The sequence below is a fragment of the Rhincodon typus genome, chromosome 9 (genome assembly GCF_021869965.1).
Source record: "Rhincodon typus isolate 14 chromosome 9, sRhiTyp1.1, whole genome shotgun sequence".
NCBI classification, from domain to species: domain Eukaryota; kingdom Metazoa; phylum Chordata; class Chondrichthyes; order Orectolobiformes; family Rhincodontidae; genus Rhincodon; species Rhincodon typus.
Window position 1 is genome coordinate 60,821,944 of NC_063340.1, and position 20,275 is coordinate 60,842,218.

At 40.5% G+C, this 20,275-nt stretch overlaps 1 protein-coding gene across 3 annotated transcripts in view; it reads left to right on the plus strand.

The window, feature by feature from the left end:
* The window catches only part of LOC109936473 (EMAP like 4), a 277,428-nt gene that overhangs the window by 208,094 nt on the left and 49,059 nt on the right, over nt 1-20,275 (plus strand). For all 3 annotated transcript variants that reach the window (XM_048601028.1, XM_048601027.1, XM_048601029.1), the window contains 9 exons: nt 1,788-1,857; nt 5,142-5,252; nt 8,605-8,700; nt 9,936-10,070; nt 12,899-13,034; nt 15,366-15,517; nt 15,804-15,929; nt 16,455-16,586; nt 17,260-17,327. In XM_048601028.1, coding sequence (XP_048456985.1) covers nt 1,788-1,857; nt 5,142-5,252; nt 8,605-8,700; nt 9,936-10,070; nt 12,899-13,034; nt 15,366-15,517; nt 15,804-15,929; nt 16,455-16,586; nt 17,260-17,327 — 1,026 coding nt within the window. The remainder of the gene's footprint in view (nt 1-1,787; nt 1,858-5,141; nt 5,253-8,604; nt 8,701-9,935; nt 10,071-12,898; nt 13,035-15,365; nt 15,518-15,803; nt 15,930-16,454; nt 16,587-17,259; nt 17,328-20,275) is intronic.

The window sequence follows — 20,275 nt, forward strand, 5'->3', positions numbered from 1 at the left end:
TAGTGGAATTAAGCTAGGGATGAGATACTTTGATTATGAGGGACCTGAAAAAGTCTATTTCAGTTCCGAAGAAGAGTCACTGGACCCAAAATGCTAACTCTGATTTCTCTCCACAGATGCTGCCAGACCTGCTGAGATTTTTCAGCAATTTCTATTTTCATTTCTGAAATGCTAGTGTTGTTTTCCTTTGTGTTTTGGAGGCTCAAAGAATATTGATGTTGAAAATCATAAACAGTATTGATAGCTAATAAGGAGGAAATATTTCCAGTGGCACAGTGGTTGGTAATCAAATGCCCGCTGCCTCCAAAGTTAACTTCAAAGAACTGTCAGTTCTGGTAGCTAATGGGGAAAAACGGAAGTAGGCCATTTAGTCTTTTGAGTTTTTTCTGTCATACTATGTAAGTCAAATTATTTTTTGCTGGGACTAGATGAGTACTGCTGCTCAAACTGGTATACGAGAAATCCCAAGAAAAATTTAAGAATTTAGTCATAGTCCAATTCTCACTAAATTACTCTGGCAGGATCATGATATGACATTACACAAACTTTGTGATGCTTGAAGCTAAAATTTGTGTTGCAGCATCAGTGACACACACCTCTGCATCATACGGCTGTGCAGGCTTTCCCATCCTGACCCCGTTTAGTACTGTTGAATGGGTAACCGCTGATAATGTAGGCTAACATCAGACTTGTGGATTATGGACACATTACGTGCATTTTTTACAAATCCATCACATTAAGAAGTATTCAAAGCAGTAAAATACTAAAGCTCTGTCTAGTATAGAGTCCCTGAAGTGCATAAAGAGGCCATTCACCCCATTGGATCTGTACTGACCCGCCAAACAGCATCCGACCCAGACCCAAACCCCCTCCTCTCTCCATAATCTTGCTTTACCATGGCCTGCCTAGCCTGCGCACTCCTGGACACTACAGGGCAATTTTATCATGCCAGTCCACCTAACCTGCACATCTTTGGTCTGTGGGAAGAAATTGGAGCACCAGCAGAAACCTACGGGGAGAATGTGCAAGCTTGATACAGTCACCCAAGGTTGGAATCAAACCCGGGTCCCTGGTGCTGTGAGGCACTGTGCCAATGCGTTTTTTAATGTGGCCTCAGCAAGCCTCTGTTGTGAATTCTCTAAATAAAACAAGCTGAAATGACAGTTCTTTGTAATAAAGAGAGTGAATGCTTAAGCTGCTGTTTCAGAGATACAACCAAATGATAATGATACAACAAGGATTGGCTGATCTTTTCTAATCTTAAATTAACATGTCTCTGAAACCAAGTGGATGTTTAGTTTCCTTATATTGTAAAGATTTTGAGTGTCCATTGGAATGTCCACTGTTCTTTAGCTGTTCTGGCAGCTGGTTACAGCAAGAGTTCTGTTGCTGCAAATTTTCTTTAAACGAATTTAAAATAGTAGAAAAACACTTGTAAATGGCAGAGAATTCCAGCTAGAATCACTACCTGTTGAATCACAATGGTTCTCTCACTATGATATTGACTTGCAAGTAAATTAGTGTTCCCCAAAGGATCAGCAAAAAGCTGTGGATTAAATTTGATTTCAATTGAAAAAGAGCTTTGCTTCAGGCATTTTATTTTATTGACTTTGCATTTAGAAGTGACAGTATAATTCTTGGATTCTCATATTTCAGCTATAGCCAAGATTAACAATTGTATTCACTGAATAAAAATTTTCCCGTAGAATATGATTGTCTACCAAATGACAACTGTGTATGCAGAATATGTTAAGGTATATAATGCTGTTTTAACCAATTTATTGCAGCCTTGCAGTTCATCCAGACAAAATCAAGATTGCAACAGGACAGATAGCTGGTGTAGATAAAGACGGAAGAGTAAGTACTGTTATGCTTTAAAATGTATTCAGGAATATGTCACCATTCCTTCAGTGTTGCTAGATCAAAATCTTGGAACTTCCTCCCTAAGGGCATTGCAGGTCAACCCACAGCCCATGGACAGCAGCAGTTCAAGAAGTTAGCTCACCACCACTTTCTCAAGGACAGCTAAGGATGGGCAATAAATACTGACCATCCAACAATGCCCATGTTCCATGAGAGAATCAAAAAAAGTAGTTAGAGAGGCATATGGAACATTTTTATCAGTTGTAGCGTAGATTATAAGAGCAGGGAAGTCATATTGGAGCTGTATACAACTTTGGTTAGGCCACAGCTGGAATATTGTACGCAGTTCTGGTCATCACACTATAGGAAGGATCTGATTGCCCTCGAGGGGGTTCAAAGGAGATTCAACAGGATGTCGCTTGGGATGGAGTATTTCAGCTATGAAGAAAGGTTGGATAAACTTGGGTTGTTTTCTTTGGACTAGCAAAGATTGAAGGAGGGCCTAATACGGGTGGATAAGATTATAAGGGGCATGGAGAGGGTGAATAGAAAGCAGCTGTTTCCCTGGCCAAAGATCAGTAACCAGGGAGCATAATTTTGAAGTGTGAGGCAGGAGGTTTAGAGGGGATTGGAGGAAAAATCCTTCTCAGCCAGAGGGTGGTGAATGCCTAGAATACACTGCTGAGGAGGATGGTTGAGTCTGGAAACCTCATATCCTTTAAGAAGTACATGCTTGAAGTGTCTTAACCTTCAAGACTATAAGCCTAGAGTGGGAAAGTGGGACTAACGTAATTCTTGTCTGGCAGTATAGACTCGAAGAGTCAAATGGCCTTTTCTGTTCTGTATGATTCAACAATTTTGATGACATATCCCACTCCAAAATATATCCTCTATTAAGTCCCACAAATAATGATTTTCTCTGGAAAATGAAGCCCTCACAATTTAATTTTGCATGAATGTTTGTTTGAGCTATAGTCTGGACACAAATTAAAATCAGTGCAGTTCAACAGTCAGTTGAAATTAAATTTTCTTCAACCATAAGGGTCTTTTGGACTGAATTAAATTTATTTCAGAAAGCCATTCAGTGAGCCAGTGAAATTCACAAAGCTTTGTCCATGAATATTCTAAACAATGGTGAAGGGGGTCAATTGCAGTGAAAGTAATACCGGTTCCTTCAGTGAGGAAATCTCTGAAAAAACTTGCTGCAGAAGAAAACTTTGTTTCCTCTTTTTTTTTCAGTATCTGTATACTAATATTATATTGTAGGGAAGAGAAAGGATTTGAGTAAGCCAGTAGTGGGTGTCCACTTCTAATTATTTAATTTTCTTTCTCAAAATTGGGTGAGCAGTATAGACAGTTTTCTGTGCCTGTTATTTAATTGTCCCCATCACTCCTGTCTCATCCACTGGTCTGTTGTAAACATTCTACCTGCTCACAATAGCTGATTCCAGGCCTTACATTAATACCCATTTTCAATTAGATCTTTACCCATACTTTTAACAAATTGGTTCTGACCTCAAATCATCCATTTGCTACAAACTCCCAACTTTAGTTAAGCATTGCTGCCCATCTGCTGTCTGACATGCCCATTATCCCTGTTCTCCTTAACCTCATCCTTGCTCTCAATTCCCTCCAGGTTGGCTGACTTCAACTCTACAGTCTCCTCCAGCTTCTAATGTGTAAATTAGTTTGCAATTATTTATGGCTATGTTGAAGTACTGACCTGACATTCAGATGTGGTCTTCTTTGGGTGCCTGTCACTAAGACGACTAACTGTAACTCTCTATGCTCACTAATGTTTCTAGTTTTTCCCATTTCTCTCTTTCATGCATCAGTTTCTTAAGTTACATTTTTGTGCTAATTTGTTTCAGCCCTCAATCCTATTCATTTTCCTACAATTGCTCTCAATCACCCCTGTTATTCTTGGGTGAAACTTAATTGTGAGTGTTAACATGTTGTTCACTTGCAATGGGCATACAAATACCAAACTTAATGTTAATCTGACCTTGAATGCACTTCATAGAAACCTAGAAAATAGGAGTAGGAGTAGGCCCTTCAAGCCTGTTCCCCCATTCAATATGATCTTGGCTGATCATCCAATTCAGTGCCCTGTTCTCACTTTCTCCTGATACCCTTTGGTCCCTTTAGCCTTAAGAACTATATCTTTTTCTTGAAAACATTCAATGCCTTTTCTTCAACCACTTTCTGTGATAGAGAATTTCAAAACTCACCATTCTCTGAGTGAAGAATTTTCTCCTCACCTCTGTCTTAAATGGCCTACTTCTTATCCTTACACTGTAATTTCATACAGGATTGCACTAGAACAATTGGGAATTTGAGTTATCCTAACTCAAAAAATTTTTGAAACTAATTGCAATGCTCCAAACTGTCAGTCCAAGATCAACAGACGCGAGAAAAAAAAGGATTAAACTAAAATAACCTTGGTCTGTGATTTAGATAAACAAATTTGTTGAGCAATGTAATATTTTCAGTGTTTTAAATTTTCAGTTCCATTTACATTTATATTCATGAAGTTATTTTGCTTATGCACCTTAATGGAAAAAAATAACAGCACAAGAACAGGCCCTTTTGCTCACCAAGACTGCGCTGCTCATGATGCCTTCTAAATTAAAACCTTTTGCCTGTACATGGCCCGTATCCCCCTCTTTCCTGCCTATTCGTTTATCTGTCAAGATGTCCCTTAAACATTGCTATTGTATCTGTCTCTGGCAGCACATTCCAGGCACTGACTACTCTCTGTTTTAAAAAGAAAACTTGCCTCTCACATCTCCTTTAAACTTGCCCCCTTTTCCCTTAAATCTATGTCCCCTAGTAATTGACAGTTCTACCCTGGGGAAAAAAGACTCCAACTGTCCATTCTATCCATGCCTTTCATTATTTTGTAAACTGCTTTCATGTCACCCCTCATCTTTGGACAAACCAACTTTGGCCAATCAGTCCTCATAGCTACTAATTTCCAAACCAGGCAACATCCTGGTAAACTGTTTCTGAACCCTTTCTAAAGCCTCCACATCCTTTGATAGTGTGGCGACCAGAACTGTACACTATTTCAAATGTGGCCTAACTAAAGCTCTATACAGCAGCAAAATGACTTGCAAATTTTTATAATCTATGTGCTGACCAATGAATGCAAGCATGCCATATGTCTCCTTGACCATCTTATCCTCTTGTGTGACCAATTACTGTGGAAAATATATTTGCATTAAAAAAAAAATTGTTCATTTCAAAACTTAAGCATTATCTCTTTTTCTATTCAGCCCGTACAGCCTCATGTGCGAGTGTGGGATTCAGTTAGCCTAGCAACCCTTCAAATAATTGGTCTTGGAACTTTTGAACGAGGGGTTGGTTCACTGGCCTTCTCAAAAGCAGTAAGTATGGAAGCATTAATGCACTTCAATGATTTATTGCATCATATTTTACAACAGCATATTTTATATTTGTGCTAACAGTGCCAATTGCTTCTGGGGCCAAGCTTTGAGTATTCACTGTTTGGAATGAGAATTTAACAGTGCTGTCTAAATCAGCTCAAAAGTCGAGAGGTGGCTAATTTTTCATTACTGAAACTGTCTCTCAAAAATATGCAATTTATTTTCTTGTAATTTATTTTTCTTGATATCTTTGCCTGTGTTCAAAGGTACTAGTTACTTCGACTTCGAAGTTGTGCAACACAATAAATTTGAAACTGTATATTTTAACCAATGATTCATTCTTTACAATGATTGTTCAGCATATCCAGGTTTGACATACAGAAAAAGTTGCTCTAAATCAAAATCAATCCAATTTTTCTTTTGGTTCACCCAGACCTTTGTTTTTTTCATTTACATTGGTAAGTCTGATCGGAAAATGCTTCCACACGTGCAGGGTTGAAATAATTGTTGCTCTTGCCATCTCCCATCTGAAACACTTCGATGGAGCCATAAAGGACATCAGCAAAAAATCCAAAAATAGTTCTGTGGACATTTAAATTGTTCAGACCAGAATGATCCAGACTTTCAATTCAAACTTTCTGCTGTATTAGTTGATCTCAACCTTGGACATAGAGTCAAAGAGTCATATAGCACGGAAACGGACCTTTTGGTCCAACCAGTCCATTCCAAACATAATCCCAAACTAAACCAGCCCCACCTCCCTGCTCCTGGCCCATATTCCTCCAAACCTTTCCTATTCATGTACTTATCCAAATGTCTTCTAAACATTGTAATTGCATCCACATCCACTACTTCCTCTGGATGTTCATTCCACGCATGAGCTACCCTCTGTGTTTTAAAAAAAAAAAAAATTGCCCCTTGTTCTTTTTTGAATCTCTCTGCTCTTGCCTCAAAAATGTGCCCACTAGCCTTGAAATCCTCCATCCTAGGGAAAAAACAACTACCATTAACCTTATCTATACCCCTCATTATTCAATGAAGTCACCTCTCAACCTCCTATTCTCCATTGAAAAAAGCCCCAGCCTATCCAGTCTTTCTTTATAACTCGAACATTCCATACCCGACAACACCCTGGTATGTTTTTTTGAGCTTTTTTCAGCTTAATATTCTTTCTATAACTTGGTGTCCAGACCTGGACACAGTATTCCAGAAGAAACCTCACCAATGTCCTATATCACCTCAACATGACTTCCCGACTTCTATCCTCAACTTAACAATGAAGGTAAGCGTGCCAAATGCCTTTTGAACCACCCTGTCTGTGTGACACAAACTTCAAAGAATTATGTACCCGAATCCATAGGTGCCTCTGTTCTACAATACTACGCAAGGCCCTACCATTAATTGTATAAGCCCTAGAATGCGAGGTCAAGGAAGTATAATGTCAGCTAATGTCCTTCCTTCCAACAGTGATCCAGTAGGAAAACAGAAATTGCTGGAAAAACTCTAAGCCTGGCAGCATCTGTGGAGAGAAAGCAGAATTAACATTTCCAGTCCAATGATCCTCTTTCAGAACACTTTGCAGACTCCGCTGAGTTTTTTCAGTAATTCTGTTTCTGTTTTTGGTTTCCAGCATCTATAGATTTTGTTTGGTTTACTGATCCAGTAACCCTCGGTAGATATTCATATATATGGTGTCAAGCCTCTCAGCAGTAAGATTTAAATTGAATAATATTGGGTAACCTAATTCAGAAGGTCTTGAAATCAGCGGTAAGTAATTGTCACCCCGGCAGTATATTTTACAAGCATGGATATAAGTTGATTCAATTTCATCTCTGGTTGACATGCGTTTTGCAAATGATCATAAACTATAATAATGTGGAAGCATTCTACAAACTATATCAGACCAGATAAACTTTGTACACGAGCAATTGGAAGAGAGCACAGCCGGCAAATGTGTATATAGCTACAGTGGAAATTTGGTGCAGAGGGAAAGAGGTGCTTTTTGCTTTATCGTTTTTTTTTTCTGGTTCACCATTCGTAAGGTTTTTTAGTGGTTTCCAGTTTGTAAGGACTATATTCTATAGTCACAAGGATTGGGGAATAAGGGCCCTAGAGTAATATTATTATAATTAGAGTGATATTATTTGATATTAAGAATTTTCCAATAGTTTTAATTAAAAGGAGTAATCGTAGCAGGAGCACAAAGCCATGACGTGCTCTTCTTCCTCAACATGCAAAGCCAGGAAGACTTCCAGTGCCCAGGGCTAGCAAGTGTGCAAAAGCTGTCGCCAACTGCAGCTCCTGGAAATGTGGGTTTCAGGGCTGGAGCAATGACTGGGGACACTGTGATGCATCCATGAGTCTGAGTGATATGTGGATAACATGTACAGAGAAGTGGTCACTCCGCAGACAGGAAAGGATTGGGTGACCATAGGCAGAACAAGAGGACTAGGCTGGCAGTGGAAGAGTCTCCTAAGGCCTTTCACCTGTAAAACAGATGTACCACTTTGGATCCTATTGAGGGGAATGGTCTCTTGGCCGATGGGGGCAGGGAGTGAGAGGGGGAGGCAGCAACAGCCAAATATGTCCGATCTCTGAAGTTTCTCTCCATTTAAATAATAGTTGCTTTTCTATTTTTCTAAGCAAACCGATAACTTCTCACTAATCCAAGTTAGACTCCATCTGCCTCCTTTTGTCCCTTTCACCTCTCTATTCATGTCCATTTTTAAGTTTCTTGTTTCATTACTGCAACTTGCTTATCCATTTATTTTAGTTTCATCTGAAAATTTGGCTATCGTACTTTCTATCCCTACATCCAAATCATTAACATAGATTGTAAATAGTTGGGGCCCAAGGACTGAACTCTGTGACACCCCACTAGTTACAATTTACCACTACATTTAATATCTTGGATGTGACCAACGGGCCCTGGGGGCTTGTTCACCTTCAATCCCAATCCGAAAGTATTATGATTTAAATTTCCACACGCATTTGACACAACAAAAACTTTTAAAATTTTTGTCACAGTAAAACATCCCAAGACACATCACAGAAACCAATTCAAACAAAAATTGACATCAGATGACATAGAAAGTTGAGAATGTGGAAGCTTAGTTAAACCACAAAGCCTGATTCAACATCTGGAGAATGTGACTTAAAGATGAAATCTAACACAATACAACATTAATTTTATGATTGACTTTAAAATTTGATGTGAACAAAAATAGCGAATTTCTGACCCAGTACTGAATATCTTTGTGTTCATTTCGTCTGTGTATCTTTTACTGTTAAACTTTATAAGGCTGAAGTTGCATGTGTTTATGTGCTTTGGATTTTTTTTGCGAAATCTTAGGACTCAGGTACTCATTTGTGTGTAGTGGATGACTCCAATGAACACATGCTTACTGTGTGGGAATGGCAGAAAAAGTCCAAAATTGCTGAAATAAAGGTATGTTATGGTTGCTCAGAAATAGACATATTTGGTTGTCTTCATTTTGCAGTGTACATCATGAAGTTGCTGATTTAAATGAGTAAAATATTCATATTGTTGCAGTTTAACATCTGTGAAAGTTTCGTAAACTTGACCTGATGTTGCATTTACTGAGGAATATTAAAATTGGCAACACCCATGTTGCTAAATGTGGACTTATCCTTGTTCATATGTGCTAATCAATAATGGTCTAGGTTGCTGGATTAGAAAACTGCTGCAGTAATCAAGTTTTGAGGAATGGAGCTATGCTGTTTTTCCTCCACTTCGATAAGTTGACAAATTCTGCAACTTATAACTGAATTTCATAAATCCTACAGGACATAGCTGATCACAAATCAACTTGAGCAATCAATCAAAGTGCAGGTTAAAGAAGAATAAACTGAATGGTTCTCCATTAGTGCTGCAAGATTCTAAGTTGCTATCAAACAAAATTCAGATCTCAATAGGAGCAAGAGTAGTCCATCAGCTCATTGACTCTGCCCCACCATTCCATAACATGGACAATCATCTCCTCAGTGCTACTTGCTGCTGGCTCTCACTATCACCATTTCACTTATTATCAGTAGTGATAACACTTCCACAGAATAACAAGATCTCTTGATTTCAGTTTTGAATTTGCTTAATGGTTGAGCTTCCACAGCCCTCTGGGATAAAGAATTCAAAAGATTTACCAACCTCTGAATGAAGAAATTCCTCCTCATCTTTGCATTGCCCCTTATGCTGAGGTTAAATCCCCAGGTCTGGAGTCAGCAGCCAGGGGAAATATTCTGTCTATGCAAGGATTGTTTTTTAAAAATTAAAAATTCACTTGGATAAAATGTGTCACCCATTTTGAATTGGGGCAAGATAGAAATAACCTCTTTGGGTAGTTGGGAACTCAAATTGTAGAAAGAAAACTGTTACATTTCCTAGAATGTGACATTCTTCAGCTTTGCATTTAAAAAAAAGTTAAACAATGTACTGTAAAGAATGCTCATTATTTCATTGCAGAAACATTGTATAATAGAAAAGTTAAAATTTCAAGTAAGAAGCTTCATGAAGTTTTGTCAAGCTAATGTTTCCATTTGTGCATCAGTAAGAGAGCATTGGAAGTTTCCTACACGTATATCATTCTTTTCATGTGACTAAGAAAAATTGTTTTATTTTTATTTGCCAATACATATGATTAATGCAATACTTTGTTTGTCTAACAGAGTACCAATGAGTCAGTACTTGCTGCTGATTTTCACCCTACAGACCCCAACACAATAGTAACATGTGGCAAATCGCATGTCTTTTTCTGGACATGGAATGGAAACTCACTTGCTAGAAAACAGGGAATCTTTGGAGTAAGTTTTGACACATACCAACAAAGCACTTGAAGAATGCTGTGTTCCATACTATCTTATATCCAAGTTAAGAAACAAAGTAATTTTGCAAATGAAAGCTAAATTGTGCTAATCCCCAACAGAGGTTATGGGGTATAACCCTTCACAAGCTGATATAAAATTCAAAATTTCAGGGCTCAGGAACTGAATATTGGTATAGTAAAGATTTTCAAGAGCGGAGCCAAGAGGAGGCAAGTCCTGTCTGTAGCTAAGAGTCCTCGTTTCTCATCGTACATGGCTGATTCATTTCTAAAAAGTTGACATAATTCACTTATAATTTTCAAAAACAAACTAAAGAAACCTTATTCCTTCTGCTAAACAAGAAATCGTTAAGAAACGTTATGTCTTGAATCAACTACTTTCCAAGTCTTGTTGTAATTTTTCTACCACAGTTTGACTGACTAGATCTCTGATCTGTTTGACTTCACTTTTCAGCTGAACATTGGCCACTAAAACCCTTTGAAGATAAAAGTTTGCTGCAAGATGATAATGGAAGCTAAAAGGCAATTAGGCAAAATTGAATGAAGTGGTGTCACCTCTTATTTTGTTTATCATCGGACCAGGAAGAAAGAAATTTTCCTGTCAGTAGATCTCTAGCATTGAATGTTAGAAAGACTAATTAGAAGAAGAAGTGGAAAATATGAGCAGTTCCTCCTTTACACTTCAAGATTTATTTTCACAAATTGAAAATGCTACAGTGATCTTGGCATTTTCAGCTGTAGTTTAATTACTTTCTTGTCAGACGGGCATATACATTCCGTTGCAGATTGAGCCTGTCTTGGGTTTGAAAACAACGTTCTTGAACCATCCATTCTAGGCACAAGTCTCAATAATGTTATTAAAAACTGATGTCCTTATACTCATCAAAGCAGTACTGGCAGAAATGCAGTTCAAGAGAAAATTAATTCAGAGGTTTAACCATTGGTCCTTCGTTTCTACATCCTTCAAACTGCTCAAAAACTCCTATGCCTCCACTTTGATGCCCTTGTCTCCAGTTTATTGCTGTCACTCTCCCACCCTGGTTGTCCCGTATGATGTAGTCACTATCTAACCCAAGCAGTGCAGTGTGGTTGCTAGCTGGGCAATATTTCTTTTTTTTTTAATTCAGCCAAAGCTACTCAACACTATTATTCTGAACAGAAAAGATAGCCATCCTGCAGATTTTCTCTACTAACAATTACTTTCTAAACCTAATTCCCTCTCCCCTCAACGCAAGTGGAGATTAATGGATTTCCTTGTTATTAATATCCAGATCATCTGTTCATTTGTCTCTTCATTCTCCCTTTCCTATCATCAACCAAGCTAAGCATTGCCCATGTCCTCCCTCTTTCGTAGTTTTGAACATACAACTTTCTGCTGCTTTTCTTCTATCTGCCCTCATAATCTGTCTGAGCTGATCTTGCTTATTAAAACTAGTGCGCACTGCCTTGACTCCATTCCCTCTGAACTACTGAAATTCAAATTTACCTTCCCATTAGCTGCCATGCTAAATGTTTTCCTTAACTCTGAAATGGTCCCCACCTTGCAAAATCAGTCTAAGTACTGTCCTCAAAATACAATACCCTCCAATCTCAATGTCTACCGTTCTAAACTGTTGTTTCCATCTCCAATCAATGCCCGTTCAACGTTCTTAGATATGTTCAGCTTCCTAAATTTTGCCTCGCGTTCTTTCCAGAAGCTCTGTTTGAACCTTCCCAACCAGAGATACCATCTCTAACTGTATTAAAATAGCCCTGACCAAAGTCACAAGTGACAATTTCTACGACTGCAATCATGAGATGTTATATCCATCTTGGCCCGTCTTTGGTAAATCCTTTCAATCTCCCTCCAATCAAAGAAAGAGTTATAGGGTGTTATAGCATGGAAAGAGACCCTGAGACTTCTCGAAACTCACTACTCCCTTGATGAAAGATATTCTTCTTAAATCTCATTCTCTTTCAACTGTTGTCTTTCATTTTCCAGCTTAGCGATAGTGTCCTCATTTGGTTTCACTTTTGCTAAACAAAGCCGGTACACCACCTTTATAAGTGGGTTCTCTTCCTGCAACTCCTCCATTATTTCTGTCCCTTTTGACTTTACACGTCGTCCTCGTTTACATTCCATCACTTGGTTACATCGTCTAAAGAAATGCAGTCAGCTGTACCCCTTTAAGCTCGTGTCTTAGACCCTCCACTCACTGTTTCTGTGCTGTCAATCTGCTAGTCTAGTGTGCAATTCTGGATCGATCATAATTTCCTCAGCTAAACGTCGAAAGGATTTGAAGCCATTGCCTTCACCCATACCACTGATTTAATTCCCTTACCACTCAAATGATTCAATTTGTACCTCTCACAGATGTGTCAGAAGCTGATCCAAATCCCATTCAACCCAATTCTCAGTAATCTTGGTATTACTCGGCCATGCTTTAAAATGCTTCTAACATTGTTTTAACTCTTCTTGATCTCAATCCTCCCAACGCAAAATGGAATTGTCAAACAGATGTGTAAAGATAGTACACCATAACGTGATAAAGAAGCACAGTATTGCAGAAATTCATCTACTACTTCCATTTTGGTCCCAGCAAGGCTATTTGGAAGAGGCATCAAACAGAAGCTAAGATTCTATAATCAGATGAGGGAAGTCAATTTCCTATATTTTACCTAACCTAAATTACCAAGAGGCATTGCAGAATAAAATGTAGCATCAGATAATAAACTAAAACGCATTTTGAATGAAAGTTATTTACATAGTGGAAAGTAAGTTCATATCAAAAATCCTATCTCTAGAACTTATTGATCTTTGTCTTTCAGAAATATGAAAAACCAAAATTTGTACAGTGTTTAGCATTTTTGGAGAATGGCAGTGTGCTAACTGGAGATTCTGGAGGAATTATGCTAATTTGGAATAGAACTACTGTGGAGTCTGCACAGGGAAAAGGACCCAAAGGTAAATGCAGTTTTTTTTTCACACAACTGATTCAATTTAGTGCATGTTTACCTACAATGTAATAACTATTGCTGGTTACATCTACTTTTTATCATGCTGTATCTCATGGTTAAAACACATTACTTTCAAAAGAAGATTTGCAGTAGGTATGTGTAAAATGCTGTGCCAATAATCCAGAAGCCTAGATTAATGATCAGGATAGATGAAATCAAATCTTACCATGCCATCTGAAGAGTACAAGTTCTATTAGTTCAATAAAATATATGGAATAAAAGCCTAGTTATCAGAAATAGAGACCATAAAATTAGTAGATTTGTAATTAAACTACATCTTATTTATTCACGTCCTGTAGGGAAGGGATGCCCATTGTTCTGTCTGACGAGACTTGGTAACAATGTTGTCTCACTCTAAATTCCTAGTCTTGCAAGTGGCTTTGTTGTACAAAACTGTTGCAAAAAATATAAGTAATTTTTTTTTAAAGTTAAAAGACAAATTGATCTCCTGATATTGATCAAGGTACCCGACCAACATATGGCTTATTTGAAAGTCTCTCTGAACTAAAATCTGGGCATTTGTGCCAACATTTGGGAGGAGTTGTTACATAATCTAGTCAACTAGCAACTTGACATGTCATACTAATCAAATATGCCTTTCAACCAAAATCCCAGACTCCTCCATGGCTATCTACAGTGTTGTAATCATTTTATGATTCTATGACTGAACCTGAGGAAGGGTCACCAGACCGGATCGTTATCTCTGTTTTTTCCTTCACAGATGCTGCCAGACCTGCTGAGCTTTTCCAGCAGCTTTGTTTTTGTTCCTGAAAAGCACTAATCTCTGGTTTACTCCCAGTGCCACGTTCTAATGTGGGAAGGAATTAAAGGAAAGGGCAGATAATTCAATGGCTGAAGAGGTGTTGTAACGTGCAGGGATTCGGATTCTTGGATCATTGGGATTTCTTCTGGGGTAGAAAAGATCTGTTCAAAAGGGATGGGTTTCACCTGAATTAGAAAGGGACCGAGATCCTGGCAGGGAGGTCTGCTAGTTCTATTTTGGGAGCCAGTAAACTATTAGAGACAGGAAGTGGGGAGTTCCAAAGTGGCAGTGAAAAGTGAAAGGCACGTGAGGATAGTTCTTAATCAGAAAAGAGCAAGTTAATTAGACAAGAGTAAGTCAGAGAACGAGGTAACTTTGAAGAATTAAGCTGCATTAATTTCATGCAAGAAGTCTTACAAGTAGGGATGACGAACTCTGGGCATTTATCAGAACATGGGAACGAGGCATCAACGCTATTACAGAAACTTGGCTGATGGAGAGACAGCTCAATGTTCCGGATTTTAGATGCTATTGGAGGGATAGAAGAGAGGAGGGGGAGTGGCATCCTTGATTAAGGAAAACGTTATTACTGTAATTACGCTATTTCTGAAGGATAGTATAGTAAAAAATATGGGTTGAAATTAGAAATAAAAAAGGGATGATCACCTTGATGGGATTGTATTATTGGTCCCCCAATAGTCAGATGGAAATTGAGATACAAATATTTAGAGAGATCTCAGATATATGTAAGAATAATAGGGTTGAAATAGGGATTTTAATTTTTCAAACATTGATTGGGACTGTCAGTGTTAAATGTTTGGATGGTGAGGAATTTGTTGAATGTGTTCAAGAAAATTTTCTTTATCAATATATCAATAACCTTACTAGAGAAGGAGCAAAACTTGACCTCTCTCATGCGGGGGAGAGAGAGTGCGAGCACGGGTATAGTGTTGTGGGGTCACCTGTAGTGCAACATGAACCTAAGATCCCGGTTGGGGCCGACCTCCTGGCCGACGTTGGCTACCAGCCTCTGCTCGGCAACTGTGTGTTGTTGTGTATTACGAAGTCTGCCTCGGAGGATGTTTACCCGAAGATCCAAGGCTGTATGTCCTTGACTGCTGAGGTGTTCCACCACTAGGAGGGAACATCCCTGGTTGGCAATTGTTGTGTGGTGTCCATTCATCTGATTGTCATAGCATCTGCATGGTTTCCCCAATATACCATACCTAGGGGCATCCTTGAGATAGACAACTTTCACTGTATCTAAAACATTCCATTCCACAGAAACTTTAAAAATAAATGACATATTATACCATATTATATCTTTTAAATTCTGTTATCGTCCTGGGTACACATTTGATCCCTCTAGTATCGTACTTATGGTTTTTTTAAACACAGTACAGTGAAGATTGAGACAGAAACATATGAGCAAAGCAGTGATGAATTTAGCACCTACTGTTTGCATTGCTTAAAACCATGTTTAAAATTGTACATTTGGTTCTTTTTGTTATTTAGGAGTATATCAGATCAGCAGGCAAATTAAAGCACACGATGGCAGTGTGTTTACACTCTGCCAAATGAGAAACGGAATGCTGCTTACAGGGGGTGGGAAGGATCGCAAAATCATCCTGTGGGATCATGACCTCATTGCTGAAAGAGAAATTGAGGTAAGACTGTGTTGTAACTTTGGTTTAGGAACATTTGTTGGCTCCAGAACACGTAATTTTATGCAGTGTCGGAGAAAGCTCTGGGTAGAATGTATTCTTTTATCTGAAGGTGTTTTCTGAAATTTTGAATCTGATTATCATGGGGAACATTTAGAGAGAATCTTTAAGGGAGCCAGTGTTCTAAAGTCATGACATGGCACTTTTCTAAATAATATGCAGAAAAAGCATTAAAAATAATTGAAAAATAGTATCTGTAATTTTGTTTTATATTTCTGCATTGGTCTAGGTCCCTGATCAGTTTGGAGCCATTCGAGCAGTAGCAGAGGGAAAAGGGAACCAGTTTCTGATAGGCACATCGCGTAATTTTATTTTAAGAGGAACATTCAATGATGGCTTTCAGATAGAAGTACAGGTGAGTGATATCTTAAAATTTGAAACTTCACTTGAATATCTTAGCGCTGTTTTTCTATGAAGAAGGCATTTTTGCAAAAAGTTTGACTATAAAATAAAAATCTGTCATATTTATGGTCATTGTAAAAATAGACTGTTCAATTTTTTTTTGTCTGCAGTGATGTTTATGTTTTATTTAGAATGTAATTTTGCATTTTTAGTTATTGCATAAAAAAATTAACAATTAGTTTGAGCTGCATTAAAGGGACAACAAATTTAATTCAAAGTTCTTACTTTAGAACAGTTTATCTTATCGCATGTAATTATGCATAGTACCTTAGTTTCTATTGTGCTTTTGTACAGTATCATGAATTCAGTATCACAAAGTTCTATTGTTCGAACTAATTTTTTTGAAGGAGTGGAATAACTTCCCTATTTTTCCTCCTTGTTGCAACAGGAAATAGTCATACCAGGAAAGCTTTTGTAAAGAATTCTAACTAGATCACATGTTATTTGATTCTGAAGTTTGCTGTTTTAATCTTTGCAGGGTCATACTGATGAGCTTTGGGGTCTTGCTACGCACCCTTTCAAAGATCTTTTCCTTACTTGTGCCCAGGATCGACAGGTTTGCTTGTGGAACTCCGTGGACCACACACTTGAGTGGAGCAAACTCTTGGATGTAACTATTTTCTGAATTTTTATTTTGGAAAGATGTGAGATTTTGCATATTGACCCCTTTTTTGTATAGTTACAGGTTCAGTGAACTTTAAGTGATATGGGAAATTCAAAAGAAAATTAAACCACTTGAAATGTCTATTATTTTTTCATCATGATATGATGAAACAGTACTGGAGTAAACAATACCATACATTGTTTTTTGAATTGTTGATAGTAGTATTGGAAGGAAGGAGCAAGGAAGATGAGAGAAGCAAACATGATGAGCTTTCTCCCAGCCCAACTGTTTTTTGTTTTGATTATTATTCAATGAGCTACAAACTAAAGATAAGTTGTGGAATTGGCATGCGCATTCAGCATGGTGAGAATGCTACCTGACGCAATAGTGAACCCCTGATCTCAACTGTATTTTACTTTCATATTTGTCTGATTTTTTTTTGCTGAGTGGGTGTGAACGTTGACTGTGATGAATCTTGGAGATTTGCTGCAAAGCGTGATTGCCAGTATATTTTTTTTAAGTTGTCCTGTTGTGCAGTTGGCTGAAATAAGCTTCCCCAGTTTTGTTTATAGCTCAGGTATATCTGTTGCAGCATCGCGGTACTGTAGCTAAGAAATGTAGTTGAAAGTGAATACATTATCTGAAAGGAAGAATAATATTTTCTTCGGTCTTTCTTCAGGAACCAGGTCATTGCGCTGAATTCCATCCCAGTGGTGTAGTGGTTGCAATAGGAACACATTCGGGCAGGTAAGTCTGATCATATATGTTGAATACCCTGTATGCACGTACAGCTTCATGGTCAAGTAGAAAGTTTTCTATTGCCAAACCCCTCTCCATACCATATTTGGGCTGGGAAGTGAGAGGTGCACAACAGCAGTCTGGGTGCCCCAACTGGGCCTCCTGCAGTACCACAACGATGCCACCCGCAGGTTGCAGGAACTGCACCTCATATTCCGCTTGGGAATCCTGCAGCCCAATGGTATCAATGTGGACTTCACAAGCTTCAGAATCTCCCCTCCCCCTACCACATCCCAAAACCAGCCCAGCTTGTCCCCGCCTCCCTAACCTGCCCTTCCTCCCACCTATCCCCCTCTCCCACCTCAAGCCCCATCCCCATCTCCTACCTACTAACCTCATCCCACCCCCTTGACCTGTCCATCCTCCCTGGACTGACCTATCTCCTCCCTAACTCCCCACCTACACTCACCTTTACTGGCTCCATCCCTGCCTCTTTGACCTGTCTGTCTCCTCTCCACCTATCTTTTCCTCTATCCATCTTCTATCCGCCTCCCCCTCTCTCCCTATTTATTTCAGAATCCCCTTCCCCTCCCCCATTTCTGAAGAAGCCCGAAACGTCAGTCTTCCTGCTCTGATGCTGCTTGGCCTGCTGTGTTCATCTAGCTCCACACCTTGTTATCTCAGATTCTCCAGCATCTGCAGTTCCTACTATCTCTGAAACAATTTTAACCCCACTGCAAAGCCTCTTCTAAGGATGCCTACCTTGAAGAAGTTACCTACCCTCCTCCCTCCGGAAAAACTTCAGTGGATCTCTCTCCCACTGCAACTCTCTCGTAATCTCTTCGGCCTTGAAACTGCTCGACCACGTCCTGAAGCAAGCCAGGTACTACAGCCACATTACCTTTCTTAGTACCTGCCTATGGAACCAGATCATTCCCAATGGAGTACAGTCCACATTTAGGCCTTCCCAATGTGGCCCCAACCGCGACATTGTCTACATTCAGAACATTGAGATCCTTCAAAAACGTTTCTCCCTGCGACTCCTGAAACAGACACTCGCAGCGATGCGCCTGCATCTCCTGACACTACAATCAAGCCTGCCCCAGCTCAGAGCCTCCCTCTCCCAGACCTGCAAAGGACCTCTCCTGTTTTTTATTCTTCGTAGGATCCACAACCTGAACTCAATTCTACTCAGCTTTATTGGACACTAAAAACCGTAAGTACAGTAAACTTACTGGTGCCTACCACCCAAAACTGGCTTCCTCCACCCCGCAAATCCCCAACCCTACCCAGGACCTTCCCCACAATGTGCCTGCTGCCATTGGCCATGTGGCCACTTTCGGAGCACCCACGGATGATGTCACATCAGCCGCCGCCAGGTACACCACTTCCGGGACAGCGACCGCCATCGACACCGCTGCTGATGCCACTGCCTCCATTTCCGAGGCCAACACCACAGACACTGAGGACGCACCTGCCGACACCAGTGCTGCCGCCGCCTACCTCGCTCCGCCACTGCCCACCGCCGACGCAACTCCGCCCATCGCCTCCACAGCCAGCAGTTCCAGAGGAGACAGTAGCACCCAGCCCTGCCGAGTCTTTACCATCCCCCCAGACCTCCCCCTTACTGAGGACGAACGGTCTGTCCTCATTAAAGGGCTCACCTTTGTCCCCCTCCACCCACACATCAACGAATACCGCTCACGCTTGGGCGTTGAACAGTTTTTCCTCCGCCTCCGCGCTTACTTCTTTAATCGTGAGCCTAACCCTCCCTCCACTGACCCTTTCTCCCGCCTCCAACACATCCCCTCCTCCTGGACATCACCCCAAGGCCTCCTACCCTCCCTCGACCTCTTCATCTCCAACTGCCGTCGTGACATCAATCGCCTCAACCTCTCCACCCCTCTCACCCACTCCAACCTCTCCTGCCCAAAACGTGCAGCCCTCCGCTCCCTCTGCTCCAATCCCAACCTCACCATAAAACCCGCAGATAAGGGAGGCGCAATTGTAGTATGGCGCACTGACCTCTACATCGCCGAGGCCAGGCGCCAACTCTCCGACACCACCACCTACCACCCCCTTGATCATGATCCCACCCCCGACCACCAAACCATCATCTCCCAAACCATCCACAACCTCATCACCTCAGGTGACTTCCCACCCACACCCTCCAACCTCATCATTCCCCAACCCCGCACTGCCCACTTCTATCTCCTTCCCAAAATCCACAAACCTGACTGCCCTGGTCGACCCATTGTCTCCGCCTGCTCCTGCCCCACCGAACTTATCTCCACCTATCTTGACTCCATTTTCTCCCCCTTGGTCCAGGAACTCCCTACCTACGTCTGTGACACCACCCATGCCCTCCACCTCCTCCAGAACTTCCAATTCCCCGGTCCCCAACACCTCATCTTTACCATGGACGTCCAGTCTCTATACACCTGCATTCCCCATGCAGATGGCCTAAAGGCCCTCCGCTTCTTCCTGTCCCGCAGGCCCGACCAGTCCCCCTCCACTGACACCCTCATCCGCTTAGCCGAACTCGTCCTCACCCTCAACAACTTCTCTTTCAATTCCTCCCACTTCCTACAGACAAAGGGGAGTGGCCATGGGTACCCACATGGGCCCAAGCTATGCCTGCTTCTTTGTAGATTACATGGAACAATCCCTGTTCCGTAGCTGCACTGGCCCTAAACCCCACCTCTTCCTCCGTTACATTGATGACTGTATCAGCACCACCTCGTGCTCCCACAAGGAGCTTGAACAGTTCATCCACTTCAACACCTTCCACCCCAACCTTAAGTTCATCTGGACCATCTCTGATACCTCTGTCTCCTTCCTGGACCTCTCTATTTCCATCTCTGGCAACCACCTGGAAACCGATATCCATTTCAAGCCCACCAACTCCCACAGCTACCTAAAATACACCTCCTCCCACCCACCTTCCTGCAAAAATG